Consider the following 19,393-nt stretch of genomic DNA (forward strand, 5'->3'; position numbering starts at 1 on the left):
CTGTTAATTTAACAGACAACAGCAACGACATCCACAAATTCTTTTCTGACGCGTTTTTTTTTTCTCAGCAGTTTAAAATTTACAACACACCGAAGATGAATGGGGGGAGTGGATACTCCATACAAACAATATGTCGCATCTGCTTGAACCATTTACGAAACGATGCCGCCTACGACCTGTTTCTGGTCCCGGGTCTGGCCAAGAAACTGTGTGTGTGCACTTCACTCTCTGTGGAACAGCAGGACGGTTTTCCAATGAATCTGTGCACCAATTGTTATACCCGGCTCAACGACTTGCACGACTTCCAAAAGCTTTGCGTGGACTCCGTGCAAAGGTTTCAAGAAATGGTCGCTAACAATTTTTTTACAACAACAGCTGTACCCATTAACCAAATTGACAACTTTGACGTCTTGAACGTTGCGACACAGGATGCAGATTTGGCTGGCGAGGAAGAGGATCGGATAAACTTTGATCCGTTGCTGAATCACAAGATGGAGATTATAGAGAATGAAGAGGACGTATTCAAAATGCTGGAGCACGTCGACAAAGAGGCGGAGGAGGTTGAGAAAGAAGTCAAACAAGATGTTGAGGACCAGACTGGCATTCTCCAAATGTTCGGCGATGAATCCTCAATCGCAAGCAGCAACGACAATGACAACGATGTGGACTTTGAGCCCAACAGCAGTGATGGCGACGACGACATGCCCCTGGCCCAACGTCTCCGTGGAAATCCAAGAACAAGCAGTAAAATGAGTATGAAAAGACTTCCTGCCAATGCAGATCTTGAGGACGACTATAGCTCAGGATCGGAAGCAGACGGGACCAAATCAAGAATGAAGCGCAAGCGAATTCCAGCTGCTGAGCGGCACTTGCATCGCATCATCGACTGCCATATTTGTCATCAGAAGTTCAAGAAGGCCATTCGCTACGAGGAGCATATGAAGCACCATAACGATCTGTTGCCTTTTCAGTGCAAAGTAGATACCTGTAGAAAGGGTTTTACAACAGCTGGTGGACTGCGGTTACACGTCGATCATGCGCATACGGAACTGTCTGAGGTGCATGCCTGCAGCGTTGAAGGATGTGGCAAGACATTTCCACGCATTCGCCTGCTTACTTTCCATATGAAGAAGGTGCACAACATCTCGAAGGCTGCGGCGCCGCCAAGAGATTATCCCTGCACAGAGTGTGAGAAGGTCTTCCGCTGTCCCATGGCACTGAAGAAACACATGTACAAGCACGACGGCAAGGAGCTGCCATTCCCTTGTAATATATGCGGCAAACGTTTTGTGATCAACAGCGCGCTCAAAGATCATCTGATGCGGCACGCAGGCATCAAGAACTATGTGTGCCCTTACTGTGGCGTTGGCAAAACTACACGGCAGGAATGGAACACACACATCCTTACGCACACCCAAGAGAAGAAGTTTAAGTGCCACATATGCGAGCATGCATCCCATAACAAGCAGAGTCTGGCCAACCACATCAAGATTGTGCACGAGAAGATCAAAAACTATGCCTGTCAGTATTGCGGCAAGACCTTCGGCAAGTCGCATGCATGCAAAATCCACGAGATGACGCACACCGGTGAGAAGCGTTGCGAGTGCAAAGTATGCGGCAAGAAATTCCTTTATCCAAAGAGCCTCACGAAGCATTTGAAAACGCACGAAAAGCGTGTACTACGTGCCATTGAAACGTATCGTCAGCGCCAAGTGGAACTTGGTGAAGTGTCTACGGGCACTGGAGAGCCAACGGATATTACGGCAGCTGTTGCAGCCATAGAAACACCCACGACTGCGGACGCTGTCGACGTGATAATATCCCAAAATGCTGCCGATGAGCTGCTCAAGGTGTGTGCCGAGTCGGTGGCAACGATACCCAGGGATCCAAGACGTGTGCAGCGTGTGGACATAGCGCAGCTGGCTGGCACGGCAGTTAATCCAATTCCATCAGTGTCAGTACCCTCCTGGTCACCACAGGTGAACTTTACGAAGAAGGAAGGCAAACACATTTGTCCCGGCTGCGGGCAGGGTTTTAACAATATTGGCAACATGAAACGGCACTACAAGATCATACACGAGAAGGTTAAGGATTTTGCCTGTCGCTTCTGTCCAAAGCGATTTGCCAAAGCGCAGACACTGCGGCATCACGAATGGATACACACTGGCGAAAAGCCGTTCGAGTGCAAGACATGTGGCACACATTTTCGTCAGGAGACGGCGCTCAAGCGCCATCAAAGAACTCACGAAAATCGCCCACCCGTCATATCATCCAAGTTCTATGCAGCGCGCGAGGAATTGGAGGAGCAGGAGCGCACAAAACGAGAGGCCAGACGCAAAGCTGAGGCGAAACGTAAGGAAATTGCGGAGGCCGCTAAAGAGCAACTCTCATCGCTGCACAAGATCGAGGCCACCGACAAGAATCTGCACTCGTATGATGAGTACCAGGAGGCTGCCGCAGAGCGTGCAGCAGCATCAGCTGAATTGCAGGCACAACAGTTTGAAGAGAACGAGGTAAAGCGACGGGCGGAAATGGAGCGTCTCAAAATACAAGAGGCCGCCTACGAGCAGCTGCAAAAGTTACAAAAACAGCAAGAAATCGAGAAGGCACAAAGCTCCTACGACGGGTACTATGCGCAAAAGGCCAACGTCGACGGCACCAACATGGATGACCTTAAAATTGATCATGTGTGAGAGCGAATTGTTTGATAAGATTTTGAAAATGTTATCAATGTGTGGGGTGCAAGGAAATATTTGTAGAATTGCAAATATATGTTAAACTGTAACTTTTTAAAAGCAATACTTTGTAATCCTTATAAATACGCCTAGGCTTAAGCAGGCTTACATCTAAGCATAGACATAGTGAAAGTTTAATCTACCAACATATAATTACAAAATATATATTGAGTATGCACTTTTTACATATTATAGACTTTATTACTATTACCTGTTTTTACTCACTTCCCTTTAGTATAAACAGATCCTTTAAGCTATCAAGTGTCATATTATCTAGGTCCCAATGTGTTGATAATGTGGACTTATCGTCAGCCGATTTAATAAGCTTCAATATATTTTCCTCGATTGTACCATTTACAATGAAGCGATGCACTGTTGTCGGTCTTTTGTGATAAAGAAAAAAATATAAATATCTGTTTTAAAGGTTTATATTACGACACCCACTTTGTTTGACCGAAACGATGAACACGGCCAATAGCCTGCAGTTCTTCGCCTGGCGTCAGAATTGGTTCTACCAGAAACACATGGGTAGCTTCGATTAAGTTCAGCCCCTTGGAGCCCCGAGCCAGGGGCATCAACAAACATGTAACATTACGGTCGGGATCCTATCGGGTAATAAAACATACAATATAAAATAAATAATTAGCTTTTTAGAGTGCCCACAAAATACAAACCTTAAACTCATCAATATCCCGAGTAGTGAATTTGCTGCGATATTCGACACCATTTTGGCTCAAGGCGCTGGCAATATGATTTAAAATGGTTGCCCACTGCGAGAATATCAGAATTTTTTCTTTATCCTTACTTTGGGATTTGATTTTCAGCACCAACTCGACAATGTACGTAATCTTTGTGGAAAAGTCGCCGATGACTTTGGAACTGTTGATACCTTTACGCACGGAATAATATAGTCTGTAAAAAAAATAATTGTATTTAGAATAAAATATATGGTTAGATAGTGTAACAACTTACTGTGGCGAATTTTGCCGACACAATGGACACTTTGTTATGCTTCCAAGACTTGACTGCCTCTTCATGGTGTCCAGACAATGTTGGCAGAGAAAGTGGCCACATGACAGCATTACATACTACGAACAGATTTCATTGAATATTATCTTATATCGGATTAAAAATTAAGGGTATTACGCGCTCATCATCCTGTGTTTGGCAAATGGGACAGGGCTTGTCACCGTCATCTTCCTTCAAGTGCTTCAAATACTTAAGACGGCCCGACAATCGCGTAAAGTTCATCTGCGATTCTCGAATGTTTGATAAATTGAATTCTGTTTGTTCATCTAACTGGTAGGGCAATATGCGAAAGTTGGATTGCTCCTCTGGGTCATTAGTGAGCAATATACGCATTTTACACATGTCCAGCTCATCAAAAGTTTTTATTACGTATTCCACTTCAATCCAATACTTAATTTGCAGCTTAACCAGGCTCTGCATAGCATCTAGAAAATCCAATTTATTTTTACATTCCGCTTTCCACTCGCTAAACTCGTGTCTGGAGCGCACAAAATAAAATATCACTGCAAATACATTATTGGATTTTTAGTAACAAAAGAATGGAAAAGAATTGTGGCATTAGGAACCTCTGATTATAATTATTTCGATGCTTGGATTCTCAGAGCCATCCGTTATGGTGCCCTCCTTGCCCAATTCCTTTGCAAACAGCAGGCATTCGAACTGATTGACAATATCACGAATCTTACATAGACGACAATGTTTTTGCATCTTTGGCTTTTCTGTTGATATCGGCTTATTAGTAGGTTTGTCCTCCTGTAAAAGGTTTTTCGATTACGTGGGATGATTTATAAATAAAAAGTTTTAGCTACTTACTAAGATATCAGCCAAGTGGCAATCGGAAACATTTTTAATAAAGTTAATCGTTTCCTGATTTAAGGCAATTCCCTTTTCTACTGCCTCACATGCTTGGACCAGGATGTCCTTCAGAAAATTAAATTCAGTGCCTAATTTAGTATGCAGCTTCTTCCAGCGTTCGTGCCAGCTGTGTATTAAATAAAGTACGCCCGACATGGAGTTTACATCCTTTAACTTTTCGTTAGAACAGTTTTGTCTAAAAAACTCATCGACAATCTTGTTCCACATTGCATTGTGCAGTGAGTCGCTTGTATTGATCAACGTGGCGAATAGGTCTAAAATGTTTGTATTGAATTGCTGCGACAGTTGATCCATTTCATTTAGCTTTAATTCATAGGCATTTCGTGCTGCCTGCAGCACTGTTGACTTGTCCTCCAAATATTTGCGCTCCAGCGTGTTTAACTTTAAGCGATAGGAGGAGAGTTCCTGATCTGTCAGTCGTTCCGCTTCTGGCGCCAACGCGGAAGCCTCCAGCAAGTTATGCAATGCATGTATTTGGAGTAAGCTGTCCACCCTGTAAATATGAGGCTATCAATAAAATTCGATTGGCAATTAGACAATTCGCTATACTCACGATATGTTCTCCTCATTGTAGTCCTTGGCCAACTTCAGCACGAGCTTATAGTTATGAATCGCCTGTCCATAATGCTTGCGAATAAAATGTATGGCTGCGATGCCATTGTATGATGAGGCCCATGTGCGCAGTTCACGCTTGCATTGCAACTCGTTATTTGATTTGAGATGTGCTAAGAGATCCTGTGGATTCAAATAGTTTGTGGTGGCCACATTGTTGTTTAGCACAACTGGAACGGAGCACGTTTTACGTATGCGCAAAAAGGGCTGTAATATAATCCTCAGTAGTTTTGGCGATATGGAAGCCAAGCAGGAGCTGCTGTTGTTGGCATTGTACTTTGTGTGTTTCGCAACGGCTGTCAAAAAAAGTTCAGTGCACTTATAATGTTCCTCCCGGTAATACAAGGACTCTACGTTGCTCAGCTCTAGACGATGCACGAGCTCTGTTTGCGGCGGTATACCCAGCTCGTCCTCCACTTTTGATTTACATGTGCGCCACATACTATGCTGCAGAAGCTCCAGCAGCGGCGCAGCATTGTGGTTGAGCAAAAAGGAGTTGGTTACTGTTTGCCAGGCATCCCAAGGCTGACAAGCCTCCTGAAAGCCAATAAACTTCAATAACGGTGCCAGATCGTCGATGGTGCGCTGTATTGGTGTGCCAGTAACTGCCCAGCGATTGATTGCAGGCAGCTCACGAACCATTTCCGCTACCAGGGATGTGCTGCTCTCAACCATTTGGGCTTCGTCCAGGCAGGCGCGCCACCAGTTAACCATTAACAGAGGAGATTTTGGGCGCATGTAACGCTGCTCAAAGCGCATCTCACGATCCGTTGTGTTTCTCGGTGTATAATGAATCTCGTGCGTAAGGATGGAGTAGTCAGTCAGCACAATGTCATACTGGGCCAGTTGCATGGGGCTAACCCAGAGCCCGGAATGTAATCCTCCATAGAGCAACACCTTCAAAGAAGAATTTATATGCTTGCTGATTTCATGAAACCATTGTGTCTTAATGGCATTTGGTGACACAATGATGGTAGCTCCCGATTCTACTAGCTCTGAACAGTTTGCTGTCGATTCTGTCCAACAGTTTGGACACATATAAGTATCGGTGCCATCCAGTACACACATTTGGTGCTGCCACAGTCGACAACGCACACACTGCACTTTCACCCTTTGATGCTTTGAATGCTTGCAAATGCAATGTACTTTGTGTTCCGCACGCCTTAGCTTGAGCGGCACATTATCTTCCACATTTTCCAAAAATTCGCTCCAGTATTTGTTGTTCTCATTTAATCTGGGGTTCAGCAACATTGTGGCTAGCAACTCGACTGTTTTGCCCAAGCCCATCTCATCGGCCAGTATGCCGCCTGGCGGCATTGAGATCGTGGGCATTGCATTTTCGTAGACATAGAATTGCAGGCAGTATTTATGCTTGAACACTTGAAACTGGCTGTTCAGGGCCTTCAAGACAGTGTAGTTGGCAGGAAATTCACTTGGCAGGCGCTCACGACTCAGCATCCAGCTGACGGTACGTTGCTGATATTTTCTCAACTGCGACTTGAAATAAGTCGGCAAGGACAGAGGCAGTGGCTCATCGTGTTGCTGCTCCTGATGCTTGCAGTACAACGCATTGTAAAGCTGCGTTGTCACATAGCTCTTCAGCTCACGTTGTCGCTGATGTTGTTCTTTTACCACCTCAAACTCCAAAGTGGGTGTGTAATTGCTAAACAGAAGTGGCAATATCTCAGCAGCGAGTTCCATGTCGAGTGTATTCGCCGAGTAGGCAGAGGCATCTTCCCTTTGAAGAAATACCAGTGTAAAATATCCATTTTGCGCTTGAATTGCTTTGAAGCAAAGTTTTTTGGTGCGCGCCTTTTCATCTATTTAATATTTAAGGGTTATTATTTTACAAAAATAATCCTAGATTAGCGTAAACTACTTACAGTTGCATATGATCCTTACAAGACCGTTTGCATTTTCAGTCAGGCATGTTTTTATATGCCATTGTTTTTTGCCGTAAAAAAACAGCAAGTTCGGATCGATTTTATCTGTGAGCTCAACACATTCATCTGCTATTTCACTTATAATAACGAAATGTTCTTCCATGTATAGTGGTTTATTCTAGCGTTTCTAGTTTTGTGAAGCGCGTATTAAAATTGTTTACATTTTATCGATAAGTCGATATCGCGTTTTTACGATAATTTGACATTGTTTTGCACTGGTTTCCAAAGAGGCATATTGGAGAATTTTGTACGCGGTCACATTGTAAACAGTGAAAATAAATAAGCTCGTGCCTGCTAAATAAACGGAATTCCTGTGTAAACAAAAACTAATTTGAAGCAATATATAGATGAACGCTGTAATTGCGCTATGTCACTTTTGCGAAGCCCACGGTCCCTGCGCTATCTTCTGTACACAGACTTTGCGCGACACAAAAATCGAGGACCTTATTAATGTGGAGCAGCAACAACAGCAGGGCCAAAAGACATGTTCCGCCTGCAACTATACACTGGGGCGTAACAGCAACAATGCCATATATAGCAAGGATACAGAAAGTGGTGCGACATTTGTAAGCACCAAAGTGGCTGCCCTACCGGAAGTGGCAAATCTTGTCAAGCAAGCAGCAGTCCGGAGCCTCAGCTGCGAGATAAACACAAACAAGGACGGCGACGGCGGCTTTGTCTTCTTTGGCGACTCGGCGCGCGGGCATATTCTTAGTCACACATTTCGTGTCAGCGATTTGCAGGCCCGGGGCTACTATCAGCTCTTCTCGATTATAGTTTTAATGAAGGATAAGTATTTTCTGCTGAACACCAAACCCTTTCTGGCTGAGCATTTGAGGAAAGTGTCCACAGAACTGCAAGCAGGAGCACAGAACACAAAGGCGTCAGAGGAGCTTAACTATTCGGCTAGACAAAGACGTTTGTCAGGCGCACAGTTCCTTATGCCGACACCACGATCTCTGATAGAGCTGACCGGAGAGGAGCATGTCTTCGCACAGTTGCACTCACACTTTGCCTGGATTCTGCTGGCCGGATCACGTTTCCTTACCGAGCACGTTACTTTTGGCAATCTGCCGTGGCTACCACCTCAGAGCAGCGGTCGACCACCGGCGCAGCGTCTCACATACAACAGCTCCACCCTTCCAATGATACAAATGTATGAGGAGAGCATTGATGATCCCGAGCAGGATGAATTCTTCTCGCTGCGTCACATAAAGAAAGTGGTACGCAAGGAGGATTTTGCCACCGTTTGCTACTGTGCCCTTACTGGCGTCAAGATTATAGTGCGTGGCGCGCCAGAGCGAACGTTTCGGTTCATGGTGTGCCTGAAGAAACTACTGCCCGAGCCAATGCATAATCTGATGCGTATTGATGCACAGCATCAGCACTCAATAAGTTCCGAGTACAAGATTATATCGGTTTCCAATGAAATTGCTGTACCAATAGCCAGCAGCTCGGTGTTTCGCATTGATTTTCTGGACAAGCATGTTAATGGCACGGACGTCGTCTCCGTCAAGTGGCCGGGCGAACTGCCCCGCAAATGTAAGAGAACTATTTTGAGTCGAACACTGCAGGGTATACTAATTCCTTTCTTTCCCAGTTCCAGATCTCATGGTCAAGCTTTTAAAAGCCGTCCAAGCAGTCGAGGAGAAGACGTTCACCGAGCTGGTGCTCAACAAGCAGACTAAGGTGCTAATAGAAGAGTGGAAAAAGTAGGTCCAAGAAATATCCAACCGTATGCCTCGTTTTGAAGTCTTTTTTTCATTACAGCAAAGTCATTTGTCTGAATCATGCCAAGTCCGGAAGCGTACAGGCCAAGCTGAAGAAGGTGCTCGGTGTACAGCCGCAAGATCAGCCTATTATCAATTACTGGAGCACACACTTGCACTAGCGCGACTAATACATTATTATTATCCATATTGTACATATCAATTGTTTTTCACTTTTTGGAATAAAACTTTTTTATTGCCACAATGAGCGCAACGTTTTTCCCTCGATTGACAAATCAATATATTAACCAAAAAGCGACGTCTACCAATTCCACTTGCTGTTGTTTACTTCTTGTAACCGCAGCTAGAGCGACGACCACGAGCACGCTCGAACTTGCGTCCCTTGGATCGCACATAGGGGCGGGTGTGCGAGTGGGGCACACCAGGAGCCTTACCGAAGTGCTTGCAGGCAGTACGAGCGGTGCGTCTGCCCTGGAGCAGAAGGGTGTTCTTGCCGGTGGGCGAACGCAGAGCCAACTGATCGAAGGTCAGGACCTCACCGCCGGCCTTCAGGATACGCTCGCGAGCCGTCTGGGTGACATGCAGGGCGCACAGCGACAGCTTGGGCACCACTAACAGGCGGGCATCGTCGGTAACGGTGCCAACAACGACAATAGTCGACTCAGGCTGCTTGGCTGCCTTGAAGAAGCGAGCAATGCGCTGCAGCGACATTGGTGGGCGATTGGTTTTGCTCATAAACAAACGCTTCAGAACGATGCGGTTAAACTTCTTGTTTGTACGACGTTGCAGGAAACGGTACAACTGTGAAATGAAAAAACTTTTAGCTACACTGCACATTCTATGAAAATTAATATAATTACCTTGACGAGCAAGCGCAGGTATACATCCTGAGATTTGGGTTCGGTTCTGCGAACCTTGCGATCGTACTTGTGGTTGATATCAATACCCTGCAAGAATACGTAAATATTATTACCAACTGTTGAATTAGCCTGCGTTAAGTCATGTTTTTCAAACAACAATGAATATTTTTCACAATCATTTAAGATGTTTACAAATTATTTTTTAGGCTTATGATTTCTTGCGTCGTACCATTTCGGCGACCGGAAAAAGAAAGAGACGAGCAGTGACAGATAGCGATGGCTAAAATATCGATATATCGAATATGTCCAAAATATTAACTCGATACTTGAGAAAATGACATCGTTTGGAAGGCGATATATTTAATTGAATGCAAATAAGTAGCAATCAGATGATTTGCATGTAAATATTCAGTGCATTATCCCCAATATTAATTAGCTTATAAGTGTTGAATGGGATATCGAATAAAGACATTATCGATTACATAAACTCATTTTTACATCTACCAGGGCTACACAAATACATTGATGAGGACTGGCAGCACTAAAATATTAATCTTTCACAACACTAAAATAATGGCAGCGGTGAATTTACGTAAAGGTTTTATGCTTGTGCCACAAAATGTGAGTAATATTCAATTCAATAGAATTAACAGGCACTCAATATTAATCAAACACCCATTCATAGCTTGTAGCCAAACTGCAGAGATGCTACGCTTCGTCAAAGCAGACAAAGACAAACACACTGGCTGCCGTTGGTGAATCGATTGCTGCCAAAGGGTAAATATTGCTTTTTAATGATTGTAATAGTTGTAATAAGCCAATACCTTACAGTTTCTTGCGTCCACATAAGCCATACGCACCTTCCACAGATGCAGCGGGCAAAATTCGTGCCGTTGCAGCCAGGTTGCAGATGGCCAACGGTGGAGACCAGCGTCAATTGAAGGATATGGGAGAAAAGTTCAAGTTTCTGGCGGCGTGCTTTCAAGAACTACAGCATGGTGTGCCCAACTCCCAAGTGCACGAGATAGCCACTGTTGGCGATGTGATCGCATTCTATGAGACGACGGTCGACACCACAGTGCCGCTGGATGCACTGAAGCGCATTGATTTGCCAGAGAACTTGCACATACAGTATGAATATTTGCGCTTTCATCCGGACACCGATACTAAATTCAATGGCAAAACTGCTTTTCCAAAGAGCTCTACTCTGGTAACAGGTCTAAAATATAGGCGCAAATATGAGGGACATGAGGCAAAGCGATCCTGGCCTTAGGTTTATTTGTTATTGCTTTTCTCTGATTATTATTAATAAAGTGTTCCGATCTATAAATATTGCGTGACTGTTTCTATGAGGTCCGAGTTGTAAATGCTGTCCAGCGCGTTCATAACCCTTGGATCTTGCAGCAGCTCCATAAGTCGTTTATCCCTTTTAGCCAACTCAAATGTGGGATACATAAGCTCGCTGTTGATCTCCGTCACCGCGGGCTTGTTCATAACACTAAGAATCTTCTTTTGCAGCTCCATTTCTGGATCGGGAGTATGCAGTTTGGCCAAAGCATTAGCTTCACCCAACTCCCGCTTGAGCTGTTGTTCCCGCTGCTCCTCCAGATAATTAATTATGCATTCATACTGCAAAGCTGTCAGTGGATGATTGTCGGCAAGCATTTCGATCAATTGCTGCATTGCTTCCGGATGTCTTTTCTGCTTGGCGTGCAGTTGAGATGCGGTTACCGCGTCACGCTGCTTCTTCAATCGAAAGTCAGTGGCAATTAGTGTTATAGCATCATCCAATGGCATATTGCGATGTTCGGCCGGCACCCCATATAATATGTTGACTGTAATGCTATTTAGAGCTTCGTGCTGCGGAGTCACCAGTACTGCGTAGAGACAGCCTCGTGCTGATATATTGCTTAGAACTTGGCTCAACATAACATCCTCGTTTGGAAAGAGCACATCTACGCGCATGCCACTATTCCTCAGTCGATCTTCAATGAACTCTGCGTATTTTCTGCGGATGGGCGTTAGGGTTAGCTGCTGCGCCCACGGATCAACATAAATACTCACGTATTCTCGCGATTGACCACGATAATCTCGCAGTCGTTAATGGGCACGACGGTAGCAGCGGCGGCGGCGGACATAACAATGCCGCCTTGAACTGCCATCGGCACACCTCCTGGGTTGTGTGCGTTTGGGTTGATCTTCTTGATAATTGCATTCAGCGGCTTCAGTTTTATGCTGGCGTTCCGTACAGTTAGCGCCTTTGACTTAAACGTGGATTTATTTAAGGCACCCGCACATTTGTTTGCGATTTCCTCGCTTTCAAATTGAACAAAGCCAAAATTCTTTTGCACCAACGAGCCCAAAACTTTTCCGTATGGATGACAAATGCTCTCTAGCTCCTCTTTTGTACAAATTGGCAGGTTTCCAATAAATATGCGATTCTTCACCAAGGCTGGATCCCGTGCAATATTGTAGCCAGGAGCATTGGCATCGCGTACAGCAGCCATTCTATATATCTAATGTTTGAATTTGTTTATTTTAAATAATCAACGCAGCCAGACAAATTTTTTCTTTGTAGTGGTGGGTGCCGGCTATCGATATCAGCATAAAGTCGATAATAAAAATATCTACACAGCGATAAGTCGGCCTATCGAAGCGCGGTTGTACAAATTATGAAAACGAATAAGAAGAAGATCGACTGCTCTACCGTTAACAAATTAACAAAAAAATTTATAAAGTTTATTGCCTCAATAGAAAGTTTTAAAAGAATTTAAATAGTGGATGAAAGAAATGTAATGTGATTTAGGCATGTATCAAAAAGCCAGCACCGCCATGTGGCGCGTGTGCTTCGTGTTCCAGTTCAGGCTTTTTCTTGGGCACATAGGGATTATGCTCAGGATCGGCGTTTAAGCTGTGTTCGATTGCATTTCATTATCGTATTATTTATATATTTAAGATTTCTGCTACTTACTGATAGAGGCTAATAGCCTCCTCACACTTCACATTGTACCACCAGTCGCAGGCGAATTCCTTCTGATTGAATATGGTTCCGTTTGTGCAAAGGAATGAAGCTCCCTGGTGCCCCTCGCGACCATCGTGGCACACATGATAGGCCTGGCAACCTGTCTCCACATTCGCATACATGCCCGGAACAGCAGGCACATTGTGGCAACTGAATTGCGTGTGCGGAACTTCGTGGTAGATCGGATAATCAACGCCTGCCACTCCGGGTATTTTGTTCAGATCCTGTTTATCTTCGCGCCTTTCATGATGCTCTGGTTGCGGTGGGTTAAACAGATATCCAAATTTCTACAGCAACATAAGTAAACATATCAAATGTTGCGAATTGCATAACCCCAGCCCCATGCGGTAACCGGTTCCGCAGTCTCCGACTCCCCAAGTGGCAGCCGTCGGGGCGCCCGCTCATTATTAGCAAACAATTAAACATGTGTGTTTGTGTGTGTGTGTACATGTGTGTTCGTGTTAGTATGTGCTACAATTGCATGTTACAATTTTTGGGTCAAAAGTGAACGTCGAGCATTCGCTCTCGTCGTAAGACAGAGCCACGCGTTCCGAGTCAATTGGGCGGAGACTGCGCTTCTCCCTGGATTGATTTTCACCAACTAATTATGCTCATCATGTCTGCTGCTGATGGACCATGCCAAATTGTTGTACTAATTAACTGGTCTGACTTACCTGCACCTCAATAGCCAGCGCTGCGCCAGCAAGAAGCAGCAGTGTGGCCAGCGTCGTGAGTTGCGCCTTCAACATCTTTTAGGCTTTAGGATCAGGTTTTACTTGCCGTAGGTTTGGGATAGGCTAAACCGTCTGCGTTCAGTTTGAAAATCGCACTGAAGCTGAAGTGCAGTTTTTCCAAGCGGCGTCCACTTGAGACGGCGGCGTCGTCGTCGTCGTCGTGCAAGCTTTCAAGGGTACCGCTAACGATGCCTGACGGTAAGCGTGGTTTAGCGGTTCGTGGTTCGGATTTGGCCACTCGGTGGTTGGTCTCGTGCGCTGGGCAACTTTCGATTTTTGGAAGCTGCTTTTCTAAGCTTTTTTTGCTCGGCAATTTAACAAACGTATCGCACCAACTAATTACTACAGACCCAATGCAATGGGTAAATGAAACTTTAAGTAAAATGATGATAAGCAAAAGTATCTAATGCATGTGTAAGCATATGTATAATGCATTTAGATGCAGCTCTTGCAGGAAAGCATACATTGCATTACATATTGCTGTTTATTTTGCAAGCAAGATATTTCTTTACGCTTAACAAATTTCGGCTGATTTGCAGCGTTACTTAAATTACTAATTGTATACAAGAAATAGTTATTAAATATGGTATGATTGGCTGTAATTATAAAGAGGGAAATTGTTTTCAACTTTGTTTTAAAAATCGAACTGGTGTATGGCTCGTAATTGTTGGATATGCAGGCATTTGTCACTCTTTCAATAGTGAGACTTCTCTTGTTCTGTCTGAATTGTATTCCACTAAACTTAAGATCTAAAAAATATGGTCTTCTAACTAAAAGAAAAACTAATACAACTTTTGTCCTGCTGGATTCAAATCGAGTTTGTTAAGCAAATCATCGAATTCACTAAAGAGCTGCAACAAAAGAGTTGAAAATACCCATAAATTATCGGATTATGATGGTCGAATGGTTGGGCTTACGTGAGTTTTGCCATAGCTATCCACATAGGTCTTGCTTCCACCGGCGTTTTTCTTGAAGGCGGGCAGCGCCTGGCCATGCAGAAGATTCACATTTTGATAAGACTGCGCCTTGGATGAGCTGGATGCATGACTCTTGCCCACGGTGGGGGCCAGTTCCAGAAAATTGGGCACTGCACAAGAGGCACATAAATGTTGTGTATGTATGTAAGTGCAGCCAGGCGTAAAGGCCCAAAAACTTGGCTCACCTTTCTTGGGCTGGAATTTCACTTGATTAAGCAACGGATTATGCAGCTGCAGTTGACGGTAGGTGGGCAATGCATGCTTGGGCGGCACCAACACATACGGACGACCCACGGCCTGGGGATACAGATAGGTGGTCTCCACGGTGGGCACCTGGCGGTAGTGGTAGCGACCTTCTCGCGGCGTATAACGTCCATCAGAGCTGAGCGCAATATGATAAACGGTGCGCATGGGCTTGTTATAGTATTGATAGACCTGGATATTAATAGATTTAAATGCTGAGTTTTGGCTTTGAAAATATATAATTAAGTAGCGTTAATAATGACCTGCGGATTCCGCTGTTCGGGCACAATGCCGTCCGGCACTGAGATGCCCTCCTTTTGCAGACGGTTCAAAAACAGACGATCCGTCTCAAAGGCGGTGTCGGGTATCTTGCCGCCCGCATGTGGCAGCACTTGCTCACGATAGATTTGACGTTTCTTTAATTGGTTTTGTTTTTTTTTTTTGCATGGATTATTTATGGCCTTAGATATGATACGGTGACCTACCCACCTTGTGGTTGCGTTCCGCATATGTCGACTCTTCGCTAAAGACAGCAGCGCTCAGACTGAGCAGCACAATTATATGCAAGACATGTGCTGACGACATTTTAAGTTGTTTATTATTAGTTTTTTCACAAACAATATTTATAAAGAATTTCAGCTAAAGGTCAAGTCAATCGACCTGGCACAACTCTAGTTCTCAGCAAACAAGTGTTAGCAGTTCGGTACACAAATCCACATTTCAAACATATTTTTCAATGTGCCAAAAATTGCAACACACACACACACACACTCATACACACACACAAACACTTGCCGAAATCGAATGACGAGCTAAAAATCAGCTTAAGAATCCAACGGATTGACAATCGATCTTCCAGCTGCGAGAGGAGCAACTGCTGCGTTGTGATCGCGACGACGGTGCCAAACATAATGAATGCAAATGCACAAAGCGCGCTGATCTGTGGCGGGCGCCCAACACCAGGTGCCCTCTGCTGTTGCCTCTGCTGTCGCCTCTGCTGCTGCCGAAGACTAAGACGACGACGACAACAGCAGTCAGCAAGCTGCAAACATCACGTGGTTGCCTGGCACGACAATCATCATCATGTTGTTGCTGCCATAATCTGAAGATTGCCCAAAATACAAAATAGTAAGAGCTATATAGTCAGACGGCCAGATATCCCTTACGAAGTTCTAGTTATTGGACTATGGTGTGAGCTAAGTTATAGGTTATGTGAACTCACAGCAGCATCTCAATTTCATAAGATCATCCTAATGCTACACTGTAAGATTTTAAATTTAAAAATGTTCGATATTATGATAGGATATACAATCAGGAGATATCGCTTGCCCATGTCTGAGTTACAAGAGTATTATTTTGTCATCTATGAGTAGAAGTGAAACCGACTTGAGTATATATGTATATATAAATTACTGAAGAAAAAAGTAAGTCAGAAGAATGAGAGTGAACTATAAGATAGTAAATTAGAGTGAGAATATGAACTGAGCTGAAGTTTTTAATATATATAAATATAAAACTTAGAATCACATCTCGAAATCTGTAATTCAAACGCCCTTTATAGCCAATTTGAATTACAGGGTATAAGGCGGCTGCAAATTTGGTGAGCGATCTACAGACATTTCCTATGGCTTTTACTTTAAAGCTCGACTGCCAAATTAGTTGCCATTTAATATTTTGCGCTTCATTTGTTTAAACCAAAAAAAAAACAAAAAAAAAAACACTACACACACATTTTGAGCAAAGTAATTAATTAATCTTCGTTGTTAAACTGGCCAAGTTGGCGTTGTTGATGAACTCAATCGTTCGGGTCGATTGGATGCGCTACTTCACTTGAAACTTTCAATATTTGGCTTGCCAATATCTTTGTTATGCATAATTACAATAGTTTTATTTCATTTTTTTTCGGACTGGGCAATTTTGTAGTCAATCGTTTTGTTATTTTTTTTCCCTTCTTTTGAAAGTGAATGCTTTTGTTTCTGGGCTTTTGTTTTTGTGTACACTTGTTTGTATTTTGTTGTTGATTGCGCTTCGGTCAACAAATTTCTATAATGTTTTTAAATTTATTGATTGTTTTTGTTATTATAATAAGTATTTGTATAATTTGTGAGGCTCTTGCCAGGCACTTGGCTGCTGAAGGGTATTATTTTTTTTTTCATTCGTTTTCATATTAAGCTTTGTTAGAAAATTGATGCTTCATGGGGTTGTTTAAAGTTTTTTTATATTTTTTTTTTTGGACCTTGAAAGGCTTGTGAAAGTGAAATGATTTGTGGTCTGAGAAGTTGGCTTTTCCGAAACACGTTTTGATCTGTATTCATAACTATGTATACCAAATGCCATATTCGAGCACTTGAAAGAGTCGCAAGCGGCTGCACTTAAAATTCCAATTGCATGTCATATAAAAATGACAGGCCATAGACAATCATACCAAATGTATTTATGCGCGTTAAAAGTATACCAAGTTGGGTGAAAGTTTCTATGCAGATGGTCTCGATAAGAATGGCCTACAAAGCCGCAGAGCCGCAAGCGAAGACGAAACATTTGAAATGCGAAACACAAAGCAGCTCTTGTCAGCTCAATTGTAATTATCGCAGTTACACAATGGCCCAAAATGGTTTTACATTACCAATTACACGAGCGGAAACCTTAACCACAAAACGGAGCAGCTTCTGGCGAGCTTCTATTGCTGCCCCAGCTGACCTTGGCGCCATCGAATGAAAGCCAGATGCAACATCAGCGTGCACAGCATCCCATTGACGAGACGACGATGATGACAATTAAGCGATTAATTATTTTGAATCGCCGTCGACCTTGGCCACAACAGCTACAACTGGCCCCAGACAAATGGTCGTGGAGCGTAGTGGGCAGCTAGTGGTATGCACTGAATTGGTTGGTAGCAAGTCATCTTGTGGTCGGGGACCATTGTTAACTCTCGAATTCGCTGCTGCTTGTCATGCGCTAATTGGTTGAGGCAGCGGGTTTCCTGGAGGGTTTCTGCAATCCGTTACAAATTAGAAACGCTTGCGCTGCGAGCTTTGAGTCAAGGATTACCTAGACATTCCCACGTCTGCACGGCAATAAACAAAGCCTTTCGCAACTGTCGCATAAATATGACAAGCCAATAACACGATCCGCTCTCCAGACCCAGCGCCATTGATTGAGTGGGCCGGCAATGGCCTCAAGAGCGCGTCGCAAGCGCATTGACTCGGAGGTTACCTGAATTGGCCCATAGGCAGGTTCAATTGCATGAAATGCCAACTACTTTGACCGTATCAAAATGAAATTTGCAATCAGACATTGTGTGGGACAACTGCGGCAAATCAATTCGAGAATCACAACACAGTCCAATTAACGCACGATTTTGGATACCTTGCGCCACGTGCAGCTGTATGCCGTGTCATAAAGGGTATTAATTTCATTAATTAATAGTCAAGTAATCGAACTATCAAAATTGCAAGCATTCAGTATTTAACCGGATTTAAGCTACGCACAGGGTATCGCCCAGTCGTTTACAACCGACTTCAGTATTCTTAATTGCTTAAGCCTTAAATTTAACAAGTGTTTATTTTATAGTACATTTTTATTATGACAATTTTCCGGGCTTGTTTTGTTTGAAGTTTAAACTCTTTTCAAAAAGTAAACAATTATATCAATCTTAGCTCTTTTCAATACGTAATATGGACAATTTTCAATTTTAAATAGTCTTCAATATAAAGAGCTAGATAATTTCCAACAGCTTTTCATATATAGCATAAAAACTATGTATATCGATCTCATCTAGCTGAACAATTGACAGATCTACCGACTTTAAAGACTTTAATATAAAAGTTAACTTTTCGCTTTACAGTTAAATCAGCTTCGTTGCTTTTCAGTGCACAAAGGTTTAAATGCAAAAACTGTTTTTAATTCGATTCTTTTTTCGGTGTCTTTTGGTGTTGTTGGTTTGTTTTATTTTAATTTATTTACTTGTATGTGTTTTTAATATTCAATAGTTTTTATTTAATTTTCTATAATAAAAATACAAATGTTAAGCAACAAAAATTTAGTGTGCATTAAGAATATCGCATAATTGAATATTTCGCTAATTTTCCAGTTTTTCCTTTTTTTTTTTTTAGAAAATGATACTACATAAGTATGTATAAAAAAATATAATTTGAGTAACTCATCGCCGATATGGCTATTTTTTTTTATTTTTGGTTGGGCTCCGAAAAGTCTGCAAAATGTATATACAAAAATAAAAACTTTTTTGAATGGCTTGCAAAGCTTTTAGGAACCTAGAACCAAATCCTGTTGCTTATCAACTAAACATGCTAAAAAAAATATGCTGCAAGTGCTTGCAACAAACAAAAATAATAAATGATTGCAATTTTGGTTTTTTCGTAATACTCTTTTGAAAAGAAAGTGCTCTAAAAGTCTTTTTTACCTTGATCAAAATCAAAATAAAATGTATGTGGGTGTGTGTGTGTGTGTGTGTGTTTCAGAATCATTTACATCTAGTATATAGTAGCAGAGTTTAAGCTAGTTAACTGTTTAGTTTTGGTACTAAAATGTACTCAACAAATATATATAACTGCATTTGCATGTGTACTAAAACGTGCAAAAACTGACAGTTTGGTGCTGGGTGCTACTTGGTTA

At 42.9% G+C, this 19,393-nt stretch overlaps 8 protein-coding genes and 1 long non-coding RNA gene across 9 annotated transcripts; 3 read left to right on the forward strand and 6 right to left on the reverse strand.

Moving 5' to 3' along the window:
• The first annotated feature begins 26 nt into the window (after nt 1-26).
• LOC135432828 (zinc finger protein 540-like) lies at nt 27-2,920 on the forward strand. The gene has a single exon (XM_064688656.1). The coding sequence runs from the start codon at nt 96-98 to the stop codon at nt 2,691-2,693; it is 2,598 nt and encodes an 865-aa protein (XP_064544726.1). The 5' UTR covers nt 27-95; the 3' UTR covers nt 2,694-2,920.
• On the reverse strand, nt 2,869-7,343 carry LOC135432826 (E3 ubiquitin-protein ligase SHPRH). The gene is made up of 9 exons (XM_064688655.1): nt 7,136-7,343; nt 5,194-7,072; nt 4,578-5,133; nt 4,331-4,517; nt 3,882-4,267; nt 3,708-3,823; nt 3,410-3,647; nt 3,180-3,340; nt 2,869-3,118 (listed from the first exon to the last, which is right to left on the reverse strand). Exons 1-9 carry the CDS (start codon nt 7,296-7,298, stop codon nt 2,953-2,955), a joined length of 3,852 nt encoding a protein of 1,283 aa, XP_064544725.1. The 5' UTR covers nt 7,299-7,343; the 3' UTR covers nt 2,869-2,952.
• A 98-nt stretch (nt 7,344-7,441) lies between these two features.
• On the forward strand, nt 7,442-9,172 carry BHD (Birt-Hogg-Dube). Its single transcript, XM_064688657.1, has 3 exons — nt 7,442-8,737; nt 8,796-8,907; nt 8,966-9,172. Exons 1-3 carry the CDS (start codon nt 7,543-7,545, stop codon nt 9,084-9,086), a joined length of 1,428 nt encoding a protein of 475 aa, XP_064544727.1. The 5' UTR covers nt 7,442-7,542; the 3' UTR covers nt 9,087-9,172.
• RpL18 (ribosomal protein L18) lies at nt 9,128-10,037 on the reverse strand. Its single transcript, XM_064688661.1, has 3 exons — nt 10,015-10,037; nt 9,786-9,872; nt 9,128-9,726 (listed from the first exon to the last, which is right to left on the reverse strand). Exons 1-3 carry the CDS (start codon nt 10,015-10,017, stop codon nt 9,250-9,252), a joined length of 567 nt encoding a protein of 188 aa, XP_064544731.1. The 5' UTR covers nt 10,018-10,037; the 3' UTR covers nt 9,128-9,249.
• Nucleotides 10,038-10,264: 227 nt separating this feature from the next.
• mRpL50 (mitochondrial ribosomal protein L50) lies at nt 10,265-11,115 on the forward strand. The gene is made up of 3 exons (XM_064688660.1): nt 10,265-10,406; nt 10,471-10,562; nt 10,617-11,115. The coding sequence occupies exons 1-3, from the start codon at nt 10,311-10,313 to the stop codon at nt 11,056-11,058; spliced, it is 630 nt and encodes a 209-aa protein (XP_064544730.1). The 5' UTR covers nt 10,265-10,310; the 3' UTR covers nt 11,059-11,115.
• Nucleotides 11,025-12,364, reverse strand: Neos (Neosin). Its single transcript, XM_064688658.1, has 2 exons — nt 11,850-12,364; nt 11,025-11,793 (listed from the first exon to the last, which is right to left on the reverse strand). The coding sequence occupies exons 1-2, from the start codon at nt 12,290-12,292 to the stop codon at nt 11,109-11,111; spliced, it is 1,128 nt and encodes a 375-aa protein (XP_064544728.1). The 5' UTR covers nt 12,293-12,364; the 3' UTR covers nt 11,025-11,108.
• A 162-nt stretch (nt 12,365-12,526) lies between these two features.
• On the reverse strand, nt 12,527-13,153 carry LOC135432685 (uncharacterized). Its single transcript, XM_064688449.1, has 2 exons — nt 12,757-13,153; nt 12,527-12,696 (listed from the first exon to the last, which is right to left on the reverse strand). Exons 1-2 carry the CDS (start codon nt 12,927-12,929, stop codon nt 12,588-12,590), a joined length of 282 nt encoding a protein of 93 aa, XP_064544519.1. The 5' UTR covers nt 12,930-13,153; the 3' UTR covers nt 12,527-12,587.
• An 816-nt stretch (nt 13,154-13,969) lies between these two features.
• On the reverse strand, nt 13,970-16,473 carry LOC135432684 (uncharacterized). The gene is made up of 5 exons (XM_064688448.1): nt 15,251-16,473; nt 15,025-15,177; nt 14,704-14,953; nt 14,459-14,628; nt 13,970-14,392 (listed from the first exon to the last, which is right to left on the reverse strand). Exons 1-5 carry the CDS (start codon nt 15,344-15,346, stop codon nt 14,324-14,326), a joined length of 738 nt encoding a protein of 245 aa, XP_064544518.1. The 5' UTR covers nt 15,347-16,473; the 3' UTR covers nt 13,970-14,323.
• A 428-nt stretch (nt 16,474-16,901) lies between these two features.
• On the reverse strand, nt 16,902-19,153 carry LOC135432686 (uncharacterized). Its single transcript, XR_010436946.1, has 2 exons — nt 17,810-19,153; nt 16,902-17,752 (listed from the first exon to the last, which is right to left on the reverse strand). It is a non-coding gene; the product is annotated as an uncharacterized LOC135432686 (long non-coding RNA).
• Between the last annotated feature and the right edge of the window lie 240 nt (nt 19,154-19,393).

Source organism: Drosophila montana, unplaced genomic scaffold (assembly GCF_035044405.1).
Source record: "Drosophila montana isolate Dmon_TW-CO22-7 unplaced genomic scaffold, ASM3504440v1 contig_3213_1, whole genome shotgun sequence".
In the NCBI taxonomy this organism is placed as follows: Eukaryota; Metazoa; Arthropoda; class Insecta; order Diptera; family Drosophilidae; genus Drosophila; species Drosophila montana.

Excerpts from the sequence above, each read along its gene's own strand:
- LOC135432828 (XM_064688656.1), top strand. The coding sequence starts at position 96 with ATGAATGGGGGGAGTGGATACTCCATACAAACAATATGTCGCATCTGC.
- mRpL50 (XM_064688660.1), top strand. The coding sequence starts at position 10,311 with ATGAGGACTGGCAGCACTAAAATATTAATCTTTCACAACACTAAAATA. Across the intron at positions 10,407-10,470 it reads TTATGCTTGTGCCACAAAAT|CTTGTAGCCAAACTGCAGAG; the intron begins GTGAGTAATATT and ends ACCCATTCATAG. Across the intron at positions 10,563-10,616 it reads GAATCGATTGCTGCCAAAGG|TTTCTTGCGTCCACATAAGC; the intron begins GTAAATATTGCT and ends AATACCTTACAG.
- RpL18 (XM_064688661.1), bottom strand. Across the intron at positions 9,727-9,785 it reads ACCTGCGCTTGCTCGTCAAG|TTGTACCGTTTCCTGCAACG; the intron begins GTAATTATATTA and ends TTCATTTCACAG.
- LOC135432685 (XM_064688449.1), bottom strand. The coding sequence starts at position 12,929 with ATGTATGCGAATGTGGAGACAGGTTGCCAGGCCTATCATGTGTGCCAC. Across the intron at positions 12,697-12,756 it reads GAGGCTATTAGCCTCTATCA|CTTAAACGCCGATCCTGAGC; the intron begins GTAAGTAGCAGA and ends AATCGAACACAG.
- LOC135432826 (XM_064688655.1), bottom strand. The coding sequence starts at position 7,298 with ATGGAAGAACATTTCGTTATTATAAGTGAAATAGCAGATGAATGTGTT. Across the intron at positions 3,824-3,881 it reads AAACACAGGATGATGAGCGC|TATGTAATGCTGTCATGTGG; the intron begins GTAATACCCTTA and ends ATCTGTTCGTAG. Across the intron at positions 3,648-3,707 it reads TGTCGGCAAAATTCGCCACA|ACTATATTATTCCGTGCGTA; the intron begins GTAAGTTGTTAC and ends TTTTTTTTACAG.
- BHD (XM_064688657.1), top strand. The coding sequence starts at position 7,543 with ATGAACGCTGTAATTGCGCTATGTCACTTTTGCGAAGCCCACGGTCCC. Across the intron at positions 8,738-8,795 it reads GGGCGAACTGCCCCGCAAAT|TTCCAGATCTCATGGTCAAG; the intron begins GTAAGAGAACTA and ends TTTCTTTCCCAG. Across the intron at positions 8,908-8,965 it reads CTAATAGAAGAGTGGAAAAA|CAAAGTCATTTGTCTGAATC; the intron begins GTAGGTCCAAGA and ends TTTTCATTACAG.
- Neos (XM_064688658.1), bottom strand. The coding sequence starts at position 12,292 with ATGGCTGCTGTACGCGATGCCAATGCTCCTGGCTACAATATTGCACGG. Across the intron at positions 11,794-11,849 it reads GTGGTCAATCGCGAGAATAC|AAAATACGCAGAGTTCATTG; the intron begins GTGAGTATTTAT and ends GCCCATCCGCAG.
- LOC135432684 (XM_064688448.1), bottom strand. The coding sequence starts at position 15,346 with ATGTCGTCAGCACATGTCTTGCATATAATTGTGCTGCTCAGTCTGAGC. Across the intron at positions 15,178-15,250 it reads ATGCGGAACGCAACCACAAG|AAACGTCAAATCTATCGTGA; the intron begins GTGGGTAGGTCA and ends AACCAATTAAAG. Across the intron at positions 14,393-14,458 it reads ATAGCTATGGCAAAACTCAC|CTCTTTAGTGAATTCGATGA; the intron begins GTAAGCCCAACC and ends CTTTTGTTGCAG.